This window comes from Mobula birostris, chromosome 17, assembly GCF_030028105.1.
Source record: "Mobula birostris isolate sMobBir1 chromosome 17, sMobBir1.hap1, whole genome shotgun sequence".
In the NCBI taxonomy this organism is placed as follows: Eukaryota; Metazoa; Chordata; class Chondrichthyes; order Myliobatiformes; family Myliobatidae; genus Mobula; species Mobula birostris.
This window is the reverse complement of record NC_092386.1, coordinates 39,122,651-39,147,581: the sequence shown is the minus strand read 5'-3', so window position 1 is coordinate 39,147,581 and position 24,931 is coordinate 39,122,651. Positions and strand designations below refer to the sequence as shown.

General features: G+C 40.7%; 1 protein-coding gene across 1 annotated transcript in view; it reads right to left on the bottom strand.

The window, feature by feature from the left end:
- The window catches only part of cep78 (centrosomal protein 78), a 95,873-nt gene that overhangs the window by 11,385 nt on the left and 59,557 nt on the right, over positions 1-24,931 (bottom strand). Inside the window, exons 10-13 of the mRNA XM_072281563.1 lie at positions 19,560-19,683; positions 11,560-11,602; positions 6,943-7,089; positions 5,492-5,569 (exon numbers count right to left, since the gene is read on the bottom strand). Coding sequence (XP_072137664.1) covers positions 5,492-5,569; positions 6,943-7,089; positions 11,560-11,602; positions 19,560-19,683 — 392 coding nt within the window. The remainder of the gene's footprint in view (positions 1-5,491; positions 5,570-6,942; positions 7,090-11,559; positions 11,603-19,559; positions 19,684-24,931) is intronic.

Genomic DNA, 24,931 nt, shown 5'->3' with positions numbered 1-24,931 from the left:
AATTCCAATTATCTCGCTAGGCTTCTACTCCCAGTGTACAGACAGAGATTAAAGACCACAGCACCAGAGGCGAGGACCAAGAAGGTAATGTCAAGGGAGGCAGAGAAGCGCTTATAGAACTGCTTTGAGTCGGTGGACTGGACAATATTCAGGGATTCATCTTCAAATCTCAATATACCATAGCTGTCATTGACTTCTTCAAGACTTGTGTGGACGAGTGTGTGCCTATGAGAAAAGACACGACATACTCAAACCAAAGGCTGTGGATGATTTGCAGTCTGCTGAGGGGTAAATATGTGGTATTCAAGACTGGTGATCCAGAACTTTACAAGACATCCAGGTAAGACTACAGAAAGCTATTTTAAGAGAGAAACTCTGGCAAGGCTTGTAGGCCATTACTTCCTACAACATCATGAATGGCAGTGATGCTTCACTCCCAGATGAGCTCAATGCCTTTTAGGCATGCTTGAAAGGGAGAATAAAACTACACCTGTGCAAATCTCTGCAGCATCTGGTGACCTGTGATCTCTGTCTCAGAGAAAGAGTACTTCGCTATTTTATATGAACAAAACAACAAATTTCACAACAAATGTCCACGATATTAAACCTGATTGATTCTGAGGTGTGAAGGAGATTTACTAGGATGCTACTTCAATTAGAGAAAATGCCTTCTGTGGAAAGGTTGATCAAGCTAGGGTTTTTCCTCTTTGGAGCAAAGGAAAGGCAACTTGGTTTAGGTGGATTAGATAATAAGAGACATAGATAAGAGTGGACAGCCTGAGCCTTTTTCCCAAGGTGATAATGGCTAGCACCAGTGAAAATCTATACCACTATATGCAATGTGTAGTGAGACTGTCAGGAAGGACATGCAGATGATACAGCAAAATTGCAGACAGTGGGATAAGCTGTATTGTAACGGGGGACAAAATTGGAAAGGATGATGAATACAGGACTGAAAGTGTTATATTTGAATACACACAGAATATGGAACAAGGTAGATGATCTTGTAGTGAATTGAAATGAATTGACTATTTCTTACATCCTTCACATACACGAGGAGTAAAAATCTTTACGTTATGTCTCTGTCTAAATGTGCAATGTGCAATCATTGCAATTTATAATTTACAATAAACAGAACAGTCAATGTAACATAGAAATGCACTCAAATCAGCATGAGTTAATCAGTTGGATGGCCTGGTGGAAGGTGTCCCAGAGCCCATTGGTCCTGGTTTTTATGCTGCAGTACTGTTTCCCGGATGGTAGCAGCTGAAATAGATTGTGATTGTGGTGATGCTAGTCCCAAATGATCCTTTGGGCCCTTTTTACACACCTGTCTTTGTAAATGTCCTAAATCATGGGAAATTCACAACTACAGATGCGCTGGGCTGTTGCACCACTCTCTGCAGAATCCTGCGATTGAGGGAGGTACAGTTCCCACACCAGGCAGCGATGCAGCGAATCAGGATGCTCTCAATTGTGCCCTGGTAGAAAGTTCTTAGGATTTGGGGGCCCATACCAAACTTCCTCTGAGGTGAAAGAGATGCCGTTGTGCCTTTTTCACCACATGGTTGTTGTGTACAGACCATGTGAGGTCCTCGGTGATGTGGATGCCAAGGAATTTAAAGCTGTTTACCCTCTCAACCCCAGATCCATTGATGTCAATCGGGATTAGCCCACCTCCATTCCTCCTGTAATCCACAACCAGCTCCTTTGTTTTTGTGAACTGAGGGAGAGGTTGTTTTCTTGATATCACTGCGCCAGAGAGATGATTTCTCCCCTGTAGGCCACCTCGTTATTGTTTGAGATTAGGCCAATCAATGTATTGTCATCATCAACTTTAATTAGCAGATTAGAGCTGCGGGTGGCAAAACTGTCATGAGTGTACAGGGAGTAAAGGAGGGGACTTAGTACACAGCCCCGAGGGGCTCCTGTGTTGAGAATCAGAGAGGTGGAGGTGAGGGAGCCCACCCTTACCACCTGCCAGTGATCTGACAGGAAGTCCAGGATCCAGCTGGACAAGGCAGGGTCAAGGCCGAGGTCTCTGAGCTTCCTGTCAAGCCTGGATGGAATTATGGTGTTGAGTGCTGAACTGTAGTTCAAGAACAGAATTTCTCACATAAGCATCCTTCTTCTCCAGATGTGTACGGACGGTATGTAGAGCAGTGACTATTGTGTCATCTGTCAATCAGTTATAGCAGTAAGAGAATTGTAGGGGGTCCAGTTTGGGTGGTAGCAAACTACAGATGTAATCCTCGACCAGCTTCTCAAAGAATTTGCTTATTATTGAGGTGAGTGCGACAGGACGTTAGTCGTTCAGGCGCGCTACCTTGGTCTTTTTTGGTACAGGGACAATGGTGGATACTTTGAAGTAGGAGGGTGCTCTACAGTGCAATTAGATTGGCAGGTATAATGTGCGTATCACTGAATCGTGGATGAAAGAAGATTATGGTTGGGAGCTTAACGTCCAAGGATACATATTGTATCAAAAGGGCATGCAGGTAGACAGAGAGGTTGGATGGCTTTATTGCTAAAATATAAAATCAATCTTTAGAAAGAGGTGGTGTAGGATCGGAAGATGTAGAATCCTTATGGATACAGTTTTTTAAAAACAAATAAATAATAATTTTTAAAAATGGTTCCCAAAACCTGTTATCTTCACCTTTTATTCTGACAGGCACACCTAAGCTTTGTACTCTCAAAATTTGACTTTTGAAGGCCTTGCACTTAACAAGTACACCTTTAGCAGAAAACAGCCTGTCCCAATCCACACCCAAGATCCCTTCTGATACCATCAGAATTGGCCTTTCACCTATTTAGATTCTCAACCCACAGACCAGACCTATCTTTTTTCCATATTTACTTTGAAACTAATGGCATTGTGATCACTAGATGCAAAGTGTTCCCCTATACAAACTTCTGTCGCTTGGCCTGTCTCATTCCCTAATAGCAGATCAAGTATTACACACTCTCCCATTGCGATTTCTACGTACTGATGAATGAAATTTTCCTGAACACATAGTCATACTTTCTTGATCCCGGGGGAAATTGGTTTTCGTTACAGTTGCACCATAAATAATTAAATAGTAATAAAACCATAAATAGTTAAATAGTAATATGTAAATTATGCCAGGAAATAAGTCCAGGACCAGCCTACTGGCTCAGGGTGTCTGACCCTCCAAGGGAGGAGTTGTAAAGTTCGATGGCCACAGGCAGGAATGACTTCCTATGACGCTCTGTGTTGCATCTCGGTGGAATGAATCTCTGGCTGAATGTACTCCTGTGCCCACCCAGTACATTATGTAGTGGATGGGAGACATTGTCCAAGATAGCATGCAACTTGGACAGCATCCTCTTTTCAGACACCACTGTGACAGAGTCCAGTTCCACCCCCACAACATCAATGGCCTTACGAATGAGTTTGTTGATTCTGTTGGTGTCTGCTACCCTTAGCCTGCTGCATTTGACAAGCTCAAAATCATTTGATCTTCCAAAGTGCAACACTTCACATTTGCCTGGTTTAAACTCCATCTGCCATTTCTTCACCCATATTTGCAATTGATCAATATCCACTTCAAAGCTTTAGAACACAGAAGATTATAGCGCAGGAACAAGACATTCGGCCCACAAAGTTGTGCCAATCCAGATAAAAAGCAAATCAAAAACACCCAAACACTAATCCCTCCTACCTACACCATGTCCGTATCCCTCCATCTTCCTTACATCCATGTGTCTATCCAAACATCTCTTAAAAGGCTCTGATGCATTTTCCTTTACCACCATACCAGGCAGCACATTCCAGGCATCCATGACTCAGTGAAAAAATTACCCCACTCACTCCCCTTGAACCTACCACCACCACCCACCCCCACCTTCAATACATGCCTTCTGGTATTAGACAATTCAATACTGGGAAAACAATGCTCTCTGTCCACTCTATGCCTCCCATAATCTTATAAGCCTCTTTCAGGTCTCCCCTCAGCCTCTGATGCTCCAGAGAAAACAACCCAAGTTTATTCAGCCTCTCGTGATACCGCAACTGTCTGTAAACTTTCCAATCCACTCATTTAAATATGATGATAAATAGTAGAGGTCCTAACACAGATTACTGTGGAGCACCACAAGTCACAGACCTCCAGCTGGTAAAAGTTCCATCAATTACTATCCTGTCTTCTATTGGCAAGCCAATACTGAATCCAAATGGCCATTCATTGTGGATCCAATGCATTTTTATATTTTGGATGAACCTTCCATGGAGGACCATTGTCAAATCCCTTATTAAAATCCACATAGTCAGCACTGACAGCTCAATCTTCATCAATAACTTTTGTTACAATCTCGAAAAACTCGATCAAGTAATTAAGACTTACTTGTCCCATACAAAGTCATGCTGACTTTCCCTAATTAGACTGTGGTTTTCCAAATGTTATGAAACACTCTGGTTCCGTCAGCTGCGTAAGTCTAGGGATGACAATCTCTGGCCTCGCCAAATATGTGAAATTGAGGCGCAAGCCCACCTTGAAACTCCCTGTTTGTGTGGATGCTGCGCGATTTGTTACCCTGTTACAAATAAGTATCACGAAATAACAGACAGTACACCACATACAATTAAAGCAAAAAGAAGAAAAGGACCCATTTTAATGAAACAGTCTAATGTGCACAAATTGGAGCTCATGGATGGCTTCATTCCAAAGCCCTTCATTGGACGGCTCACATTCCAAAGCAACCATTATCTCTAACCATAACCCAAACACTGCTTCTACAGAAAGACCATTACGTTAGCAGTGAAAACTTTCCCAGGGTGTTACACTTATAAATCCTATCCCTAAAAAATCTTTCCAATAATTTCTGGCTCACAAGTCTATAGTTTCCAGAAAATCCCTATTTCCTTTATGCCCCAGCAAATTAGCATGCTCTATATTGGTGTCCCTATCCTTCATGTCTTTCTTGATAAATACTGATGCAAAGTACTAAATTAGGACCTGACCCACATCCTCCACCTTAAAGCACACGTCCCCTCCTTTATCCCTGAGTTGTCTACTTGCTCCCTAGTTATCCTCTTAGAACATAATGAGCATAATATTAGAGCATAACGCTGAGTATGCTGAAACTACAGTCAAAAGCTTGATTCAACTGCGTTACTGTTAATCAATTTGAATGCAAAGCATTTAAAAAACCTGATGTGCTGAAATGATGTATGTACAAAATTCCAGAGATTCAAGATAATATTGGTCACAAGACAAAATTCAAAATTCATAACTCTGCTTTGGTCTTATGACAGGAGACAAAAATTAAACAAGTATCATAAGAACAGAAACTGTGCTCAATCATATTAGCAGGTCCTTCTTCATCCGAATCCCAGATGCTTACACAATTCTTTACTTACAAGCCAATTGCATGGTTAAAGAAAACAATTACAAATTCCAATTGCTAATCATGCTAAGTGAACTACAAAGTAATTTACCAGATAGGAAGAAGTTCACTTTCCCATTACCTCCATTAATCGAGCATCAGCCTTTGTTCGTGCTCTCATTTCTTCTTCCAGCCTTAAATGACATTCTTCCAGTTCCATCTGAAACAAAATGTTGTATCTGATTCTTGAATGTCTGTTTAATAATAAAGTTTAAGAAATTCAATGAACAAATTGACAGGTCTTGACAGCATCAACAGATGAAGACAATTTAGATCAGGGGCTCCCAACTTGGGGCCCGTGGACCCCTTGCTTAAAGGTATTGGTCCATGGCATAAAAAAGGCTGGGAACCCCTGAATTAGATACTCCAATCAGTAACTTGGGTTTCCTCTAAAGCTAAGGATAAAGAAATAATACTACCTCAGAGTAGATAATAATCTATCTATTCTATACAAGTACACAATTCTGTATATGGTTGTGGGTCATCAAATCAAAACTAAACTCAGTTTTTTTTAAAAAATCAGCCTTTTCTGCTCCGTTAATAAATCATACTTTGACATCACCAACCAGTTACAGAAATAACTCTTTTATGCCCTGTCAATATTCAATTGTACTTGGGCTCAATTCTGTATAATTTACTTACCTGTCCAGCAACCAAACAAATACAAATCCTGGATAAACCAAATATTTCTTTCACTCAACCAGGACTGCTCTCAAGAAAAATCCAATTCCTGTTATAGATTTCATTTACCTTCTCTTATGCTTCTCAGACTAAAATTAGTACTTTATGTTACCTCAAAGTTTAAAGTGTTAACTGGATTATCTAGATTTCCCCAACATAAATTCTAACTCAAATATTGCATATTACAAACAAAGCAATACATGCTCTTTCCTGTCCTGTAATCCAACAACCATCCAGCAACCTTGACTTCAAACTACATGCCAACGCTAGGAAGTACAGGTTAACAAAGCTGAATTAGGTCAACAGGTGAACAAAGTACAAACATGCAACAGCTAATTGGATGATACCTTGGAACTTCTGTCTATCAAATCATGCGCTACTCTGAGAAAATGCATTTAAGACATGAATCTTAAGTGGCATAAGTTAGCAACTCATTTCTAACAAAAATAATTCTGTATTTTAGTCCATTTAATTCTCTAATCATAAATTTACAGTATTTAACAAATTGAATTTACTTTAATATTTTAATAAATGTCAGAATAACTTTCTTGAAAATCTTTACAAATAACAAAAAGCACCCAAGTACTTCTGAGAGTTTTATCTCCAAAACAAAAATTGTTAATCTAAGTTTTAACATTAGCTTAGTAAACTATAAAATCTTACCATGACTATTTCAGTGTACAGCAAATTCTCTGCCTACTTCTGAATTACAAAAATATCTGGTAATCCATATCAATGACAATACATTGAAAATTTTAAGCATAGATAAAAAGTGACTTAAATATTTGAACAAGGAAATTTTTTGTCTTAAGAATATGAATAATGAGTTTTTGTTTTGAGATATGCAAATACCTTTAAGCAATTATATTGCTGCACTGAGATTGCATCAGGTGAATCTCCCACAGCACTCATTTGCAACAATTGCTGAGGAGTATAGATAGTTTCTTCAGTATCTGAAGATGATGCACTTTCCAATGTTACCTTCACTGGATTGCTAGCCTGCACTTAAAAGAATTGACAATTCAGTATAATTATTAAATCAAAGCAAGTCGTTATTAACAAGATAGTGCCATTATGTTTTAATTGTTCTTATACAGTTGCTACAAGGAAGCCTAAATTTTGGTATGGTATTTAATAAGTCTTTTCAAACTTTACTATGGTCAGGTAAACAAAACTTGAACAAACAACCTATAGTTCTATTTTAACAAATATTAATTTACAGTTCAGAATGATTAGAGATTAGCACATAATCCCAACCCAATTCATACTGTGCTACCTACTGCAATAAAAAAAATTGCTGGAGCAAAATAAAAGGAGTTACACTAACTTGCTATTGTACACTATTCAAATTGCTTTTGTGCTGGCCAATTATATACTGGACACAAACTCAAAATAAATTAGCAACTTCTAAAAATGCAAGCAATATTGTGATTTATGTTTAGATCATGATTTATGCTTAATATGCCACAGAAGGCTTAACATAATATTAGTGAAAGTAATTTAATGAACAGAGCAATTAAAAAGAAAAGTTAGGACTAATATTATAAAAGAAAATCAAATTCAAGAAAAAAGGCAATGTTTTTATCCAGTCTTGGATGAGCCTCAATTTAGCTTCTCCTCAACAAGATTGATGCTTTGATTAATACTCATCAGCAACCACCTTTACAATTCCATTCCCTTCCCTGATCACAGTCAGTACAATATTATTTTGTCCACTTCAATCCAAACCGAATTTCTGAACACATTCATTGCCTTTTGGTTATGAGGACTACTTAAGTCTATTGTAACAAAATCACATCAAAACAGCCGCCACAAACTCATGCCACTATATTCCCCAAAATGAGCTATTCATTTATTGGCTCGAGCTTTCTCACATTCAAACTCAAGAAACTAGTTCCTATAAAATTCTGCTGCAATAAACACATCAGGACCCATTCTCTCCATATCGTAGTAATCAGAAGTACATTAGTTCACAGACCCTCATTAGCCTTTTTCCTTTTCATTAAGCTTATATCCTTAAAAAAAAGCACAAGTCCAGTACCTGCTGTGTTCAGTGAAGTTAATATCATAATCAGTGTTGTTCTACAACATAGAACACTATACCTCAGGATAGGCCAATACTACCCACATGTTTTGTTGATCCTGATGCCAATTTATACTAAATGTCCTCTTGCTGTCTGTCATCCATATCCCTTCATTTCCTTCATATTCATTTATTTATCTAAAAGCCTCTTATATTTCACAGTCCTACCAATGAAGGCGAGCATTCCACATGGATAGCCAATTTCAATGAACAAAGGATCCAGACCCCAAAACCCCTCTGTACCTCACAATTATTAATAGGTCTGCCATTAAATGTACCCTTTCACTTTCATTTGACCTCCCCAAGTGCAACACCTCACCTTCATCTGGATTAAGCTCCATTTGCCACTTTGCTGCCCAAATCTGTACTGATCTCTCTCCCAGTGTATTCATAGTCCTTCATGCACCATCCACAACTTCCCCCAATCTTGCTGCCATCTGTAAATTTGTTGTTCACCCTTCTACAGTTTTATTCAAATCATTGATTATATATCAAACAAAAGAAGGGCCCAGCACCAATCCTCGTGGAACACCACTGGTCATTGACATCTAGTCAGAATAACAGCCTTCTACCTGTACTCTGTCCTCAAAAGGCAAGCCAGTTCTGAATTCATACTTGCAATCTACCCTGAATCCCATACATCTTTCTCTTCCAAATCAACCTACCATAAGGGACCTTAATAAATGTCCTATGGAAATCCACAGACGTTAACATCCACTGCCTTACCCTCAAATGTGTTTGTCATCTCCTCAAAAAACCTGATAAAATTTGTCAGGCATGACCTGCCCTACACAAAGCCATGCTGACTGTCCTGAAGCAGGCCACATCTTTCCAAATGCACATAAATCTCATCGCTCTGTATCCTCTCAAATTGCTTCCCTACCACTCACAAGAGGCTCACTGGCATGAAATTACATGGATTATCCCATTTCCTTTCTTGAACAAAGGCATATTTGCTACCGTCCAGTGCTCTGAGACCTCACCTATTGCTTATGAAGGCACAAAGATATTTGTCAAAGCCCCAGCAATCTCCTCAGTTGCTTTTTTCAATATTCTGGGATATATACTATCAAACCCTGGGAAATGAAACATCTTAATGCTTTTCAAAAGACCCAGTGCTACCTCCCTAATCTCAGAATTCTGCAGTACATTAGTATGCCACACTCTGCCTTCATTACCCTCCAAGTCACTTTCCTCAGTAAATACTAACACAAAGAACTCATTTAATGCCTCAGCCATTTGCTCTCAGTCCCAAGTACAAATTCCCTCCTTTATCCTTCAGTGGACCTACCCTCCACTTAGCTATCCTCTTTTTTCCTTAACACAAGTATAAAATGCATTGGAATTCTCCTTCACCTGGTATCCCAAGGATATTTCATGGCCCCTTTTGGCCTTCTTAATTGCCTACTTCAGCACATTCCTGCTTTCTTTATATTCCACAAGGATGCAGTTTGATTTCAGCTTTCTGAATGTTATATATGGTTCCTTTATGTTCCTGCCTAAATTATTGACCTCTTAGTTCATCCAGTGTTCCATTACCTCACTGGAATATGATGATTCCGAACTCTGATCAGCTGATCTTTAAAAAACTCCCACATGTCAGAATGCACTTGCTTGGCAGCAGCTAATCTCAATCAATGTCCCTTAGAACCTGTTCTGTCAAATTTGCCCTCCCCCAACATAGCACCTTTTCACTATACCTGATCTTCACTCATAACTATACTAAAACACGAGTTGTGGTCACTATTCCCAAAATATTCACACACTATCAAGTCTATCACCTGATCAGGCTCATTTCTCAAAATAAAGTCCAGTACATTTTCTTCCCTTGTTGGTCTTTCCACTGTTTCAAGAACCCCTCTTGCATTCACTAAAAAAAATCCTCGTGTATCTAATACTTTTCTATTAATTTCCAATCGACACTGCGAAGTTAAAGTGCCCCACTATGACAAATCTGGTGTTTTTGCACCTTTCTATAATCAGTCTACATACTTGTTCCTCCATTTCTCGATGCCTATTGGGGTTTTATAGTATAAACCCATTAACATAACTGCACCTTTCTCATTTCAGAGCTTCACCTAAGTTGCCTCTGTGATGAGACCTCCAGTGTGTCCTCTGTGTACAGCTGTGATGTTCTTCCTGATCAGTAATGTAATCCTGCTATCTTTTTTTTTAACTCCATACCATGTCTAAAACAATGAAACTCAAGAAATTTGAGCTACCAGTCCTGTCCCTCACGCAACCAATGCAATGGCAACATCATAATTTCATGTACTGATCCAGATTTTAAGTTCATCACCCTTTTCTATAATTACTCTGAGTATTAACATAAACACATTTTAGTCCATCAGTTCCACCATGTTTATTACGATGCCCTTGCTGTCCTTCAGATGCCCTGAGATTCAGATTAATATTTGGTGGTATATACATATTTTAAATAGGAAATGTATTTTGAACTTTGATCTTCCTTTCAATCCTACTTGTCATACTGTTTTTCTTGCCCTCAACCCTACCACCTACTGCCCCACTGCTGTGGTTCCTATCACTCTGCCGCTCCAGTTTAAAGCCTGAGTAGGACAGTAGTTCCCCTCCAGTTCAGATGCAAACCATCTTGCTTGTACCAGTCCCAACTGCCCTGGAAGAGAACCCAATGATGCATAAAACTGAAGCTCTCTCTTCTGCCACGTGCTCCTTAGCCACATATTAGACTGCAGTATGTATCTATTTTTCACCTAACTAACACATGAGATGGATATTAATCCTGAGATTATAATCCTGGAAGTCCTACTTTTAAACTCTGTACCAAGATCCCTAAAATCCCTTCACAAGGCTTTATCCTTGCTCCTGCCTATGTAATTTGTACAGTTTAGAAATGGCCTCTGGCTGCTCACCCTTCCCCCTCAAAATGTTTCATGGATTTATTATATATATTTAGTTTCCTCTACCTATAAAGCTTAAATCGCCCTAAAGCTTCCAATTATTAGACATGAACTGTTTTTGCATTAACTCTTTCCACACCCCAACATTGGTAGCCATAGCTTCTGATATTTCGACACTACATTCTTCTTCAATCTCACTAAATATTCTTGTGGTGTATTTCTAACTTCCAAGTTAGAAAGCACTTACAAGAATTTATCTAAATCGGCATTAACTTTGAAAATGCCTTTTTTTGTGATCCAATAATACTTCGTACTGTGATAAAAATGTTATTATCAGAATGTACACTTCTCAGCAGTATTTTGTTTGAGAGTTGGAACAATTCTTTGCTGAGGGTCATTGTTAATTTTGATTTTCTTATTTGACAATAGTTTCAGGGCAGTCAAAGAACTTGATAATATACATGTTTAGAATATAGGAATTGCTATAATTTACTGTTATACTATTACCTGAATCACTCTATTTTGGAGTGACGAGCCCTGATGAATACTCCTACAAACAATAAGGAAGGCAATTAGAAATCACGTAAACAGATTGATAAACAGACATATCTACCACTCACCAAATTTTGTCATCAGCCATGTCCACCTCTCCAAAAATATATTATATATATTTTTGTTTTCCAGACATTACCACCATTGTTGGAAGAATTACATATGTTAAAGAGTCAGCACACAAGAGCATGCTAGGATACCTGGTTGAGTGGTGCTACAACAAATATCTCTTTCTCAACATCAGCAAAAACTGAAGAATGGTGTGTTGACTTGATGAAAAGGAAGGAGGATAAACATGCATCAGTCTACATTGCTCTTGTTGTTCCATTGTTTAAAAAGGGTTCTAAGAGTAAACCTAGCAATTATCGGCCTGTGAGTTTGACGTCAATGGTGGGTAAATTGATGGAAAGTATTCTAAGAGATGGTATATATAATTATCTGGATAGACAGGGTCTGATTAGGAACAGTCAACATGGATTTGTGCGTGGAAGGTCATGTTTGACAAATCTTACTGAATTTTTTGAAGAGGTTACTAGGAAAATTGACGAGGGTAAAGTGGTGGATGTTGTCAATATGGACTTCAGAAAGGCCTTTGACAAGGTTCCACACGGAAGGTTAGTTAGGAAGGTTCAATCATTAGGTATTAATATTGAAGTAGTAAAATGGATTCAACTGTGGCTGGATGGGAGACGTCAGAGAGCAGTGGTGGATAACTCTTTGTCAGATTGGAGGCCGGTGACTAGTGGTGTGCCTCAGGGATCTGTACTGGGTCCAATGTCGTTTGTCATATACATTAATGATCTGGATAATGGGGTGGTAAATTGGATTGGTAAGTACGCAGATGATACTAAGATAGGTGGAGTTGTGGATAATGAAGTAGGTTTTTCAAAGCTTGCAGAGAGATTTAGGCCAGTTAGAAGAGTAGGCTGAAAAATGGCAGATGGAGTTTAATGCTGATAAATGTGAGGTGCTACATTTTGGTAGGACTAATCAAAATAGGACATACATGGTAAATGGTAGGGCATTGAAGAATGCAGTAGAACAAGGGATCTAGGAATAATGGTGCATAGTTCCCTGAAGGTGGAATCTCATGTGGATAGGGTGGTGAAGAAAGCTTTTGGTATGCTGGCCTTTACAAATCAGAGCATTGAGTATAGGAGTTGGGATGTAATGTTGAAATTGTACAAGGCATTAGTGAGGCCAAATTTGGAGTATTGTGTACAGTTTTGGTCACCGAATTATAGGAAAGATGTCAACAAAATAGAGAGAGTACAGAGAAGGTTTACTAGAATGTTACCTGGCTTTCATTACCTAAGTTACAGAGAAAGGTTGAACAAGTCGGGTCCTTATTCTTTGGAACATAGAAGGTTGAGGGGGGATTTGATAGAGGTATTTAAAATTATAAGGGCGATAGATAGAGTTGACGTGGATAGGCTTTTTCCATTGAGAGTGGGGGAGATTCAAACAAGAGGACATGAGTTGAGAGTTAAAGGGCAAAAATTTAGGGGTAACATGAGGGGGATCTTCTTTAGTCAGAGAGTGGTAGCTGTGTGGAATGAGTTTCCAGCAGAAGTGGTTGAGGCAGGTTTGATTTTGTCGTTTAAAGTTAAATTGGACAGCTATATAGACAGGAAAGGAATGGAGGGTTATGTGCTGAGTGCAGGTCGGTGGAACTAGGTGAGAGTAAGAGTTTGGCACGGACTAGAAGGGCCAAGATGGCCTGCTTCCGTGTTGTAATTGTTATATGGTTATATACATCGGTGCATCGGGGGCTGATTGGGTCAACAGTATAAATGTCTTGGAGGTCAACATACCTGGACCCAGCACATAGAAGCAATCACAGGGAAGACATGCCAGCATCATTACTTTCTTAGAAGGTCAAGTTTTGCCACATCACAGAACACTCCAACAATTTTCTATTGATATACTACTGAAAATATCCTGACAGGTTGCACCACTGTCTGGTATGGCAAGTAAAATGCTCAGGAATGCAAAGAGCTGTAGCTTATTCAGTCCAATAGATCACAGATACACCCTCCACACCATTGAAAGCATCTACATGAGGTGCTCCCTTAAGGTGGCAACATCTGTCACCAAAGGTGCCCACATCTAAGCTATGACATTTTCTCACAGCTACTATGAGGCAGGAGGTACAGAAGTTTTAAGTTCCATGCCACCAGATTCAAGATCAGTTTCTTCCCTTGAATTATTCAGTTCCTGAACTAACACTAAAGCACAAATCACCACCTCAGTAAAGAAATACTATGACCCACTACTGTGTTTGCTGTTTTTTTTTCTTGTATTATTTAATTTGTTTTTCTTATGAGCAAAATGTCTCCAATGCTCTGAGCCAGCGATGCTGCTGCAAGGTTTTCCATTGCAACAATGCATACATGTACTTGTGTATATGACAATGAACTCAACTTTGACTTTAAAACATCCACACAGCAATCCTTAATCTACAAACCAAAACAATAAACTTAAGCAGCCAGCTCAACTGCAAATAACCTCTCTAATAGGCCTGATAACATTTGTTGGAGTTACACCATCCTCATTATATTCACTCAGGGTGCTGTGACAAAAAAAAAGTAATGCTTCATATGATTCAAAAAGATTTAAAGTATAAAGTATGTATAAATTACACAACCTTGAGATCTGTCTGCTTGCCACAGAGCAAGAAACACGAAAGAACCTAATTAAAAAAAGATCAACACCTAATGCACAGAAAAAGAGAAAAAACACAAAACAGGCAACAGCATAATGAACCAAGTTGAGTCCTTGGATACCAATCCCCGGAGCAGCTGCAGTAGGCCCAAAGTCTACTGGTCGCAGTTCCTATTAATGGGGCAAATTGCTGCAAAGCTTGCAAACATGAAGCACAGCAGCCGGGGCAGTCTCACAGCCTCAGCACCATGGAAAGAGGAGTGAATATTGCGAGAGTGAGCGAAATCTACCTGAGCCACGCATCCAGGCCCCAATACCCTGCCTTTCCAGTCTACCTGGGCTGGCGTTTAAATTATCCAAACACTGGTTTGTGCCTCGCACGAGGACCCAGGCCCCGCTGTGGTGATGTGCTCTGAGTCGAGACCTAGCCACCCAGCCCAAAGCTGTTGTCAACCTCTGCAAATCGGCTCTGCGCTCAGAGTGATCCAACCTTGCACCCAGGTTAGGTTGATGGACTTCCTCTTTGAATCGCTTGCTCTAGCTCCATCTCCATCTGCGACCCCATTTCAAACACATTGCACTTCAAATTTGCAACACACTAGCACGGTTCATGCCTCCAATCAGTTTCGTCTTTGTTTGCCTCTTCATTGTTTGCGGTGATAGTTCACCACAATTTAGTTCAGAAAAAGTGTTATTAATAATGCTTTTAGTCAAATTTCTTGCCTTTTGAACTACTAGCAAGCTGTCACTCCCCTTCAGTAGCACCATCTTAAAACCGAAAGTGATGCTTCAAATAAGATCAGCTAAGAGGTTTTTTTATTGTCACAGTATTTATAAATTTTAGTTTGTAGGAACATTGTGAAATAGGTGTAGAAGTAAACGATATGACCACTTCATCATTTAATATCCATCTGTGTTAATATCCGCTCTCCCCATACCTGCAATATCTACTTCCTTAATTACTTCTAGCGAGATGGTCACCAATGAATTCCACAATGGGGATTTCCATGGATTCACTATCCTCCAAGTGAAGAAATTTCTCCTTTATATCCGTAGTAAATGCTACCTGAGATTGTAAGCTCTGGTGCTATATCCTCCCTGATTCAGCTCATTGACCCCTTTCTAAATATTGCTTGTTTTAATATAATATCCTCTCATTCTAATAAACTTTATTTTGTACAGGCCCATTTGACCCAATCTGGCACATTTGCAAGCGTCACCAAAGACACTCGAAAATTTCTAGATGTACTGTGGGGATTGGGGGGGGGGGGGTGCTACTGGACAGGATCGAGATAAGCTACAGAGTTATAAACCTAGTCAGCTCCATCATGGCCACTAGCCTCCATAGTATCCAGGACATTCTCAAGGAGCAATGCCTCAAAAAGGCGGCATCGATCACTAAGGACCCCCATCACCCAGGACATGCCTCTTTCTCATTATTACCATCAGGAAGGAGGTATAGGATACTGAAGGCACACACTCAATGATTCAAGTACAGTACCTCACTACTATTTTATTTTTATTTTTGCACTACTTATTCAACTATTTAATAGATGCACTTACTGTAATTCAGCTTTTTTCTGTTATTATATATTGTATTGTACTGCTGCCACAATGACAACAAATTTCACACCATATGCTGGTGATATTAAAGCAGATTCTGATTTTCTTCTCAGGTATCAGTTCGGTGAACTTTTTTTGGACTCCCTTGAAGAAAAATATTGCCTTTCTTAACTAAGGAGGCCAAAACTTAGCTAAGACAGGAAATCACATCCCAGCAGAGTTTTAGTATCTTCAGAACAGTAGTGGATCTAAAATGTAATTATAGGAAAAAGGTAACACCAGTAAATTCATTCTAATTTTGTTAATAAATCAGAGATAATATGTAACAATTTCAAAAAGCAAAAATGCAATTCAAGGAAAAGAATGTCAGAAACAATATCTTCAGCCATCAACAATTTTATCGTTGCCATAGATTTCAGCCACTTCTTAGCCATTGTTTCATGGTTAGCTTCCAATTTAATAGACCTAAGATTATTCAAACAAAAACACAGCTTCCCAACACAAGGCCAATCTCTCAACCTTGCCCACTCTTGTATATATTGGCTTACAAACCATTAAAGCCTCCAAATTTAAAAAGAACTAGACAACGGGTTGACCCATTGGGGTACCCTTTGAGAGAAGGGTAGTGCAGTCTGATGTGACCAGAATGAACACTAATTTTTGCTGAATACAAAATAATCTGCAGATGCTGTTGTCAAAGGAACACTCACCATGCGCTAGAGGAACTCAGCAGGTCAGTCAGCATCAGGTGAAAAGATTAGTCGACGTTTCGGGCTGAAACCCTTCGTCAGGACTGAAGGAAAAACTTTGGGGAGGGTTTGAAGAATGCTGGTAGTTGAAAAAAACAGTAATTTTTAAGACAAAGGTGTGGGGGAGGGGAAGCAGGAAGGTGATTGGCAGGAGAACAATAGTAGAAGGAGGCGGAACTATGAGGGAGGTGATGCGAAATAGGGATAGAGGAAGGGAGGGGGAGGGAATTACCGGAAGTTGGAGAATTCTATGTGCATACCAAAGGGCTAGAGGCTACCTAGACAGATAGATTCGCAAGTGAAGTGTTGCCTCACCTGGAAGGACTGTTTGGGGCCCTGAATGGTGGCAAGAGAGGAGGTGTAGGGACAGGTGTAGCACTTACGCTTACAGCGATAAGTGCCGGGTGGGAGATCCGTGGGGTTGGACGTACGGATAAGTGAGTCGCGGAGGGATCGATCCCTGCAGAAAGCGGAGAGGGAAAGATGTGCTTAGTGGTGGGGTCCTGTTGAAGGTGGCGGAAGTTGCGGAGGATAATGTGCTGGATCCGGAGGCTGGTAGGATGGTAGGTGAGGACAAGGAGAACTCTGTCCCTGTTGTGGTGGCGGGAAGATGGGGTGAGGGCCGAAGTGCGGGAAATGGAGGAGATGCTGGTGAGGGCATCATTGATCACCGTAGAAGGGAAACCATGATCCTTAAAGAAAGAGGACATTTGAGATGTCCTGGAACGGAAAGCCTCATCCTGGGAGCAGATGCGGCGGAGACGGAGGAACTGGGAATAGGGAATGGCATTTTTTCTGAATGCTACTGGTATCGCTTTGCTTTGGAAACTGAAGTAGAAAACCTCAATTTATTAAAGAAGAATGACGCATATCAAAGCAAATATAGCTCCTCCTCGTTTAACGAAGGACACCTTTGATGGCATCATTTCTGGTTTAGCTGCCACCCTTGTGCCTCTCATTGTCATTCTGGAGATGTGCAGTCCTTTCATCCCCCGTCTCTTCATCTCTTCTGCTGTTTGTTCTTTGTCTCTGATCCTGGAGACGTGCATTTCTCAGCCTCTTTGTCTCTTCCTCTCTCTTCCTTCTGTGCCTATTTTTGTCATTCTGGAGATGTGCAGCCCTTTCCTCCAACGTCTCTTTATCTCTTCTGCTGTTCGCTGGTTGTGTCTGATCCTGGAGTCGTGCATGCCTCTCCTCCTCTGCCTCTTCTTCTCTCATTTTTTTTGTCCTGACTCCTTGATCCTGGAGTCGTGCGGCCCTGGCCTCATGCGATTCTTGCTCTCTCCCTCTCCTTGCTGCTTCCCGACGACATTTGGCGTCATCTCTTGATCATAATGTCCCCCTTCCCTTTCCACGCGGCATATTAGGCTGACCACTCTTTTTGTTACCTTAATACTGGATAGAAGATATGAAGCACTAACACCAAAGGATGCTGATTATTCTTGATGATGTGGTTGGCGTTCTCCTAAATGGATGTGACATTGTCAAAAGGGTTTTTATGGGTGTCTCAAAGTACATCATTTAAAAAAGATTAAATTATCTCTTATTGATGGGTGGCAGTTAGATTTGTCCCAATCCTGCACATGCTGATGGTGATTAGCAGAATGTGACCCCTTGAACATTCGTATGTATCTGGATGGCTCTTGACGTGAGTTGGCAATAGCACATGACGAACGTCGAGCTCTATAACAACCTACCGATGCTCACCACTAAAATCGAGGCGAGAAGACTGCAACTAGCGGGGCACTGTCCACACCACCCCGAGCTACCTGCCAGTCTAGTCATCGTATGGGAGCCCAAGCACGGGAGGATGAACGCTGGGGGCCCTCCAAAGATTATGGTCAACACGCTCCTAGAAGACAGCGGTGCAGCTAATGTAGATGAACTGAACACACTGATGAGGGAGAGGGAGAAGTGGAGAGTCTGTCATCGTGCCCAACGCCGGCCCCCTAGGCCTGAGTCAACATAGTAGGAGACCCCTTGAAATAGAGCTGCCCTGCCCTTTTGCTCCAGTAGGTGTTGCTGCTGAGGCTGGCCATGCACATGCGTTGGGCTGTCACGTCCCGATTTCCATGATAGCAGATCGGCTGTCGGGTTAAAAGGGAGCCTGTCGTCTTTAGCCAATGAGCAATTTTATACGAATATATAACCCCGAACTTTGCCTGCATTCTGTAAGTTAGCACATTTTAATTCAACTTAGCCAAAAAAAGTGCCGCTGTAATGCACCATTTGTGGTAATTGGAGGTCACAAACAGACAGACAGAGCGTGAGAGTTTTAGTAGTATATAGATATCTAAATTTCATTTCCTTTATTGACCTTGCTCCTCACTACTTTGGAAATCACCTCTGGCTCTTCAACACCTGCTAGTATCTGTAAACTTTTATCCTGGTCTCTTATAATACCTTGAAGGTTGAAGTATAGTGTGCATATGGCATTATCTCCAAAAATATTTATTTGCATCATTAAATTCTCCTTTAGTCCAAACAGCTGGTCATCCTTAAAGTCTTTTGTTTTAGCACCACTTTTTCTCCAATTAAACTGGTAAAGTGCTTTGGAAAAAGAACCTAAATTAAATATGCTGCACAAATGAACAAAGATAGAAACACAAATACTGTGAAGGTTTTTGGATTGTGTGAGCAGGAGATGAAATAAGGGTGACTGGTGTGACTTAAAACTTGAATGGAAAAGCTCCACATCACAACACAAACATTTTTCATATTAAGCTCTACATCTTTTTAAAAAAAAAGGAAGAATGACACAGATGGTGGAGGTGGTTGCTAAAAAATGTAAACATGAAAGATTCCAATAAACATGACAAGTCAATTCAAATGATAATTCAGCACATTCTGTACTAGACCCATCTCAATGGATTAGTAATACAAGCCATGGATATTTTTTATAACACCCAACTTGATGAATAAAAAATGGAAAGGCAAAAATAATTACAAAATAAATAAATATTATATAAAATGTGCCACCTGAATCGATTTGCACGTGCTGCAGTACGCCAAGGCACATAACCCTCTGTGCCTGGTCGCATTGGTTCTGGGATAAAGTCTGAAGAAACAGCAGCATTCTTATTCTCTGTATGCTTCCTTGTACCTTGAACAGAAAAAATGACTTACTTTCAATTCAACTTCTGAAATACATAAACCAGCAATATGTAAACAAGTTAATCAATTAACAATCCTATGAACACAACAGGGAATACATTGTGAAGATTGGTTGAGGAAATCATGCCCAGATATGGGTCATCAGATTGGTGGATTTGTTTTTGCATTCTGACCCTATCTTAAAAGGGGATGAATAATTATTTTGTAAAAGGTTTAATTTGTATAGTACTAGATGTAATGAAACCTTCAAGTAATTTTTTGTCATGAATTTTCTTTCTCTGCACTTTCCGCTTCATTTCCATACTTGTAAAACAATACAATCACCATCTAAATCTGACATTTATGAATACAATCAGCCAGATTCTGCTAATTGTGTTCTTGTGTGTCCTATCACAGTGGAGGGCCAGCCAGCTGCACCGAACATCTTGTACATTAAACCACAAGCACTGATTAGTAGGCAACATGATGGATGCTAACATCTCACCTTCCAGACAACTGAGAGCTTTTGTAATTAAATATTATTGTCATATACTGAGGTACAGTGAAAAACTTGTCTTTCATACTGTCTAGACAGAACAACTCGGTGCAACAGTGGATTGAGGTAGTACAGGGTAAAACAATCAGTGTATAATAAAACATTACAGTACAGAGTAAGTGAAATGCAGGTAGACATTAAGGTGCAAGGTCACAACAAGGTAACAACAAGGTAACTTTCAATGCCAAGAGTCCATCATACCAGGGAACCATTTAATAGTTTCATTAACAGTAGGGCAGAAGCTTCCTTGATCCTGGCGGTATGTGCTTTCAGGCCTTTGTAACTTTTACCCAAATGGGAGGGAGGAGAAAAGTGAATGCCTGCAGTGGGTGGGATCTTTGATTATGTTGGCCATTTTACTGAGGAAGTGAGAAGTGTAGTCAGAATCCATGGAGGTGAGGCTGATTTGCATTGTTGTGCGGAGCTGTGACAATTTTCTGCAGAGGCCACACATATATCTGATGCATCCAGTTAGGATTGCTATGACGTATTAATAAAAATTGGTGAGCATCAAAGGGGACATGCCAAAATTCTTCAGCCTCCATGCGAAAGTAATAGCTCTGGTGAACCCTACCACAATTGTTGGCTGTTCATGGACTCTATTTTGGACTGGTATTATCTCTTGGCATCCATGACAATTGATTATTGGGGTCATCTGATTTGAAATTCACAGTTCCAGACACCAGTAAGGAGTGAATCTCCCCGTTCTCCCATGGTTTCCAGTTTGGGGACACCTGAATTGTCCTTTTTAGGATACAGTCCACAACACACTTCTGATAAAAGTCTGTGACAATGCTGACAGTTATCTAGGCTGAGTCTATGAACATGAATCAGTCTACTAGCTCAAAGTAGAAATATAGAAGCTCATCTGTTTCCTCACACCAGTACTGTATGACTTTCAGTTTCTGTTTGTATGAAAGCAACACAGCCTGGTAGTCTGATTTGTCTAAGTGTGGGCAAGGGTGGCTTGAGTGGGCATCTTTGACAACCATTGCCCCAAGGGTCAAGGGTGTTCAGGCCCATGGTGGATCAGGAAGCACACTGTTAGTAATTCAATAAAAGGCTCTTGACATTGGCTTGTTGAAGTCACCCACAATGATGAAAAGATACCTCGATTCAAGGCTGCTGACCAGGGAGTATAGCTCAACGAGTGCAGGCTTCACATCTGTCTGGGTAGATGCAGACTGCCGTCAGGATATTGGAAGTAAATGCCGTGGCAGATAGTGTGGGTGACACTTTACCATTAGATTTTCTACGCTGGGTAAGCAGGAACCCAGCATGACTATCATGTCTAGGCACCACAGGGTGTTGATTATAAAGCAGATCCCACCACATCTAACTATCCAAGGATGCTATACTGTCCATCTGGTGAACTGAGAAGCCCTCAGGTTGTGTGGCATCAGTTGAAGTTAATACAAGCCACATTTTGATGAGACTAAGCACACAGTAGTCCCTCAGTTGTCTTTGGCAGGTTAGTCTCACTCAAAGTTACAGCTTACTGTCACTCCAGAAGATTGGAGAATTGCAAATCTCACTCACTCTTCAAGAAGAGAGAGAGAGGCAAAAGAAACATAGAATAGTACAGCACAGTACAGGCCCTTCGGCCCACAATGTTGTGCCAACCCTCAAACCCTGCCTCCCATATAAGCCCCCACCTTAGATTCCTCCATATACCTGTCTAGTAGTCTCTTAAACTTCACTAGTGTATCTGCCTCCACCACTGACTCAGGCAGTGCATTCCACGCACCAACCACTCTCTGAGTAAAAAACCTTCCTCTAATATCCCCCTTGAACTTCCCACCCCTTACCTTAAAGCCACGTCCTTTTGTATTGAGCAGTGGTGCCCTGGGGAAGAGGCGCTGGCTATCCACTCTATCTATTCCTCTTATTATCTTGTACACCTCTATCATGTCTCCTCTCATCCTCCTTCTCTCCAAAGAGTAAAGCCCTAGCTCCCTTAATCTCTGATCATAATGCATACTTTCTAAACCAGGCAGCATCCTGGTAAATCTTCTCTGTACCCTTTCCAATGCTTCCACATCCTTCCTATAGTGAGGTGACCAGAACTGGACACAATACTCCAAGTGTGGCCTAACCAGAGTTTTATAGAGCTGCATCATTACATCGCGACTCTTAAACTCTATCCCTCGACTTATGAAAGCTAACACCCCATAAGCTTTCTTAACTACCCTATCCACCTGTGAGGCAACTTTCAGGGATCTGTGGACATGTACCCCGAGATCCCTCTGCTCCTCCACACTACCAAGTATCCTGCCATTTACTTTGTACTCTGCCTCGGAGTTTGAAGGAAAATATAAACCCGCTAGCCTGACCTCAGTGGCTGGGAAGCTGATGGAGTCGATTTTTAAGGATGAGGTCTCAGGGTACTTTGAGGCACAGGATAAAATAGGCACGGTTCCCTCAAGGGAAAATCTTGCCTGACAGATCTGTTGGAATTCTTGGAAGAAATAACAAGCAGGATAGACAAAGGAGAATCAGTTGATGTTGTGTACTTGGATTTTCAGAAGGCCTTTGACAAGGTGCCACATATGAGGCTGATTAACAAGCTACGAGCCCATGGTATTACAGGAAAGATCCTAGCATGGACAAAGCAGTGGCTGATTGGTAGGAGGCAAAGAGTGGGAATAAAGGAATCCATTTCTGGCTGGCTACAGGTGAATAGTAGTGTTCCACTAGAATCTATGTTGGGACCAATTCTTTTTACATTATATGTCAATGATTTGGATGATGGAATTGATGGCTTTGTTGCAAAGTTTACAGACAAATTGAAGATAGGTGGAGGGGCAGGTAGTTTTGAGGAAGTAGAGAGGCTACAGAAGGACTTAGATTAGGTGAATGGGCAAAGAAATGGCACATGGAATATAGTGTCAGGAAGTGTATGGTCACGTACTTTGGTAGAAGAAATGAAAGGGTTGACTATTTTCAAAATGGAGAGAAAATACCAAAAGCTGAGGTGCAGAAGGACTTGTGAGTCCTTGTGCAGGATTCCCTAAAGGTTAATTTGCAGGTTGAGTCTGTGGGGAGGAAGGCAAATGCAATGTTAGCACTCATTTCAACAGGACTAGAATACAAAAGTGAATGTAATGCTGAAACTTTATAAAGCACTGGAGATGCCTCAGCTGGAGTATTGTGAGCAGTTTTGGGCACATTTTCTTAGAAAGGTTGTGCTGAAACTGGAGAGAGTTCAAAGGAGGTTCACGAAAATGATTGAATGGCTTGTCAAATGAAATGCGCTTAATGGCTCTGGGCCCGTATTCACTGGAATTCAGAAGATTGAGGGGTGACCTCATTGAAACCTACCGAATGGTGAAAGGCCTTGACAGAGCAAATATGGAGAGGATACTTCCTATTGTGAGAGAGTCTAAGACCAGAGGGCACAAACTCACATTTGGGGGGGGGGAGGTGTCCTTTTCCAAGCCAAGATGATAGGTGACTTGATGGGCCAAATGGCCTAATTCTGCTCCAATATCTTATAGTTCAAAGTTTACGACATAGAAGCCTTTTCATCCACTGCGCCTGTGTCAGTCAAAGAGCTCTCCATCCTAAACATCATTTTCTCAATCTCTCCTCAAATCCTTATACCAATTAGGGTCTGAGTAGGAAAATGTGTTAAAGAGAAATCCCAAGGCTTTTTACCCAAATGCTCCTGGTATTTGCAACAAGACCAGTGAACTAATGGCACACATTGGAACAATCTAACAACCATGACAAAGTGACCAGGCTTGAATTAAATATTCCAGAATTCTTAACCTATTGAAGTATGAAGCAAAATGAGGAAGGAAGTAGGGTAGTCCAGACATTTAAAAAGAGGATAAAGGTAGTGTGAGGGGATCCTGGAGTGCCCCTATTAACTGTTTGAAGAGAGACAGAGAGAGACATTCATCATTGATGGTTTGTTTGGAAAGGAGAGAGAGAGAGAGAGACACACACAGTTATTTACCACCGATATGTTGCTTTTGGAAAAGAGAGAGAGAGAGACGAAGATTAACAGTTGGACTGTCACTTTAAGGCATTGGAAGTAACTTTGGATTTTTACTGAGTTTGGAGTTGGAGGCAGCACTGAGCAGCTCGAAGGTTACTATGGTGACCAAAGGCAGATTGTTGATATTTCTTCAAGGACTTGTTGCCTGCTTGTGCACTCCTTTACAGACAAAGGAGGGAGGGACTCTTTGAATGACAGGTGATGCTCAGCACAGAGAAATAAATAGGAGGTCAGATGATACAGACCTCAGGACACATGATCTGGACACTGAATGAGCATTGTTGTGCCTGCAGAGAAAGTGGGTTTTGGAGGATCGATCAGGCGGATTGATCCAAGTTGCTATTCCAGTTTGAGGAGAAGGGAGATGTCTATGTGTCCACCCTCGCCTAGGTGATAGCTCCACCACAGAAGACCGGTCCCCCGGCTAAAGTCACAGTCGGTGACTTGTAAAGGATTTCGGAGGACAATGAGAAGATTGACGGCATCAGCTCACCTGAAGACTCAACTCACTCTCTCTCTCTCCATCACTACTCAACTAAATACCACGAAATGAACTGAACTGAACTTTACTCAACATCTTTAGACTGTATCTTTTTACCCCGAGACTTAAACAAGCTTGGTTTTCATACATATATATTCCACACTTTTATATATAATCATTGTTAACCTGTGTGATTTATCTACATTTATATTACTGTA